This window comes from Propithecus coquereli, unplaced genomic scaffold (assembly GCF_000956105.1).
Source record: "Propithecus coquereli isolate 6110/MARCELLA unplaced genomic scaffold, Pcoq_1.0 Scaffold137, whole genome shotgun sequence".
In the NCBI taxonomy this organism is placed as follows: Eukaryota; Metazoa; Chordata; class Mammalia; order Primates; family Indriidae; genus Propithecus; species Propithecus coquereli.
The window spans coordinates 843,861-846,516 of NW_012137969.1; the positions used below are offsets into that span (position 1 = coordinate 843,861).

The 2,656-nt window shown below is 51.0% G+C and overlaps 1 protein-coding gene across 1 annotated transcript; it reads left to right on the top strand.

Annotated features, from left to right (window-relative positions):
- Positions 1-1,359: 1,359 nt before the first annotated feature.
- On the top strand, positions 1,360-2,367 carry LOC105805920 (olfactory receptor 1361-like). Its single transcript, XM_012638888.1, has one exon. The coding sequence runs from the start codon at positions 1,360-1,362 to the stop codon at positions 2,365-2,367; it is 1,008 nt and encodes a 335-aa protein (XP_012494342.1).
- The last annotated feature ends 289 nt before the right edge of the window (positions 2,368-2,656 follow it).

Below are 2,656 nucleotides of genomic sequence, written 5' to 3' on the forward strand. Positions count from 1 at the left end.
TCCTACCAAAGGAACAAAAGGATTGGTCCCTAAAAGAATCAAATCAGTAAAACACCAATTCAAAATGGGCCACTTATCTTCTGTACAGAGGAACAGCTCTCAGCACAGGCGTAGAACCCAGCTGGGAGCTCCCGCATAGCTGAGATCTCCATCCACGCTTTGCCCTGACTGACTACTCTGGTAAGTTCCTTGCTCCAAGCAGGCCAGACCTTAGCAACATTGTGGCAGGGTCAAAGTCAGCCTCCCAAGACCGATTTCCCTCCTTGCCCCCACCCAGTGCCCAGGGGCCAGGACCCCACCCCAGAGCCTTCCCAGACTGATGTCGCCATTGCCTGTGCCCCATTCCCAATCAGCACAGTAACCCCAGTCCTTTCCTTTTCCCCCTTTCTCTTTATAGATTTGCTTTCTCATAGGACCTAAATCCTACTCTTCCTTGTGAAGCCATGAAAAATAATTTATGCTATGTCTAATGAAAGTTCAGCTGAAGTCTCTATGAACTATTATGAATTCCAATTTAGTGGGATCCCCATGTGGCCCTGCCACAATCTCTGTGACCTTGAGCAATGTTATACCTGCAGTTTCTCTTTGGTATCTGCAGGGGCAACTCCCACCTGTCTGTGATCACTCTCCAGGGGCGAGGCCTTTCCTGGGTAAGCCCAAGCAAAAGCACTGGCTGAGCCATCCCAGTCAGCAGGCTCTTCTGTTCAGGCCGCCCTGACCTACTCCATCCCCAGCATCAGCACAGGACCAAGGTACCTGGAGCTGGTGATGAGAAGAAGCCAAAGCCCCCTGAGCCCTGGGCTCTACAGGAGTCTGGGACTAAGCGAGACAAAGTACTGAAGGGGAAGGAGGTGTGTGGGAAGGAGGGTGTGTACAGACAGTACCCTCTGGTTCTGCACATGTGCCATTGTGCTCCCACAATTCCATGTGGAAATGACCTCCGGTGGCCCTCTCGTGGGGAGTGGGAGGAACTACATTTTTATAGCTCTTACTTAATCTGGAGACACTATCAATTGCTCATATCAAAGAATGAGAGCATGATGAAAATTTGGGGGATAAAACACTCTAAGTAGCCCCCTCATTGCTGCCACCACTGAATACATGGCCGTACACCACCAGGATTCTCCACTGAGTGATGGTAGATGGAGATGGGGCTTAGTCAGTCCAGAGCCAGCAGAATTTTAGCGGTAACATAAACCAAACCCTGACGTTGGGGTCTGCAAAGGCTGTAGGGATCCCTGCTTGAGGCTTTGGATTTTTTTTTAATAGTCCGAGAGCCTTCTTTGGGGTTTGTACCAAATAAGCACAGTGATGCGACTAGGTGTGAGTTGAGAGATTGCAGGTAGGACAGAGGGAGGCATGGAAACCTCCACCTCCTACTCCTCTGTGACTGCCTGGCTTTCCCGGCAGGACAAGTCGCCCATGGAGAGCAGGAACCACACGAGGGCCTCTGAGTTCATCCTGCTAGGGCTCTCCAGCCAGCCAGAGAGGCAGGAGCTGGTCTTTGGGCTCTTCCTTGCCACGTACCTAGTTGGCGCTGCAGGGAACCTGCTCATCATCCTGGCCATTGGTTCAGATGCCCATCTCCACACTCCCATGTACTTCTTCCTCAGCAACCTCTCCCTGGTGGATTTCTGCTTCATCTCTGCCACAGTCCCCAAGATGCTTGTGAACATCCAGAAGCAGACTCAGTCTATCTCTTACAGTGGCTGCCTTGCCCAGATCTACTTCTGCATCCTGCTTGCCAACATGGACAACTTCCTCTTAACAGCTATGGCCTATGACCGCTATGTGGCCATCTGCCACCCCCTTCACTACTCCTCCAAGATGAGTCCGCATGTCTGTGCCCTGATGCTGGGCAGCTCATGGCTCATTGCCAGCCTCCACTCCCTGCTACACACCCTGCTCATGGCACGGCTGGACTTCTGTGCCAGCAATGTCATTCCTTACTTCTTCTGTGATGTCATTCCCCTGCTCCAGCTCTCCTGTTCCAACACCCAGCTCAACCAGCTCATGATTTTGTTGCTTGGGGGCACGATTGTCCTCATGCCCTTCCTTGGCATTCTTGTCTCCTACACATGCATTGTGTCTGCTGTGATCAGGGTCCCATCTGTCCGTGGTAAACAAAAGGCTTTTTCCACCTGTGGTTCCCACCTGACTGTGGTCATCCTCTTCTATGGGACCATCACAGGGGTCTATCTGAGTCCATCATCCTCCCACTCCCCTGATAAGGCTTCTTTGGCTTCAGTGTTGTATATGGTGGCGACCCCCATGCTGAATCCCTTCATCTACTGCCTGAGAAACAAGGACATGAAGGGAGCTCTAAGGAAACTGTTTAACCTGAAGGCTTTATTCTGTGGTCTGTGACACAGCTGACTTCCCCCTCAGGGCCTTTGTGTCTGTGCCCCAGGGATGCACAAACAGGGCAGGAGGAACTCAGATCTCATTGTCTTTGATTGTCACCATGGCTGCTCTAGTAGGTAATTTGCTAGTCCAAAACTTCATGGGGCTTCCTTCCCATGTGGAGAAACTATCGCTTCTTGTTATTTTTGAATTTACTTTTGTTTGGATGGAACTTTTTATTTCCCGTTGAGGATGTGACTATAATGTATGTTGAGCAGGGTCATCTGAGCAGGGTCAAGCTTCCGGGAGCTTT

Bases quoted from the DNA above. Each gene is read 5' to 3' on its own strand.
- LOC105805920 (XM_012638888.1), top strand. From the start codon at position 1,360: ATGGAAACCTCCACCTCCTACTCCTCTGTGACTGCCTGGCTTTCCCGG.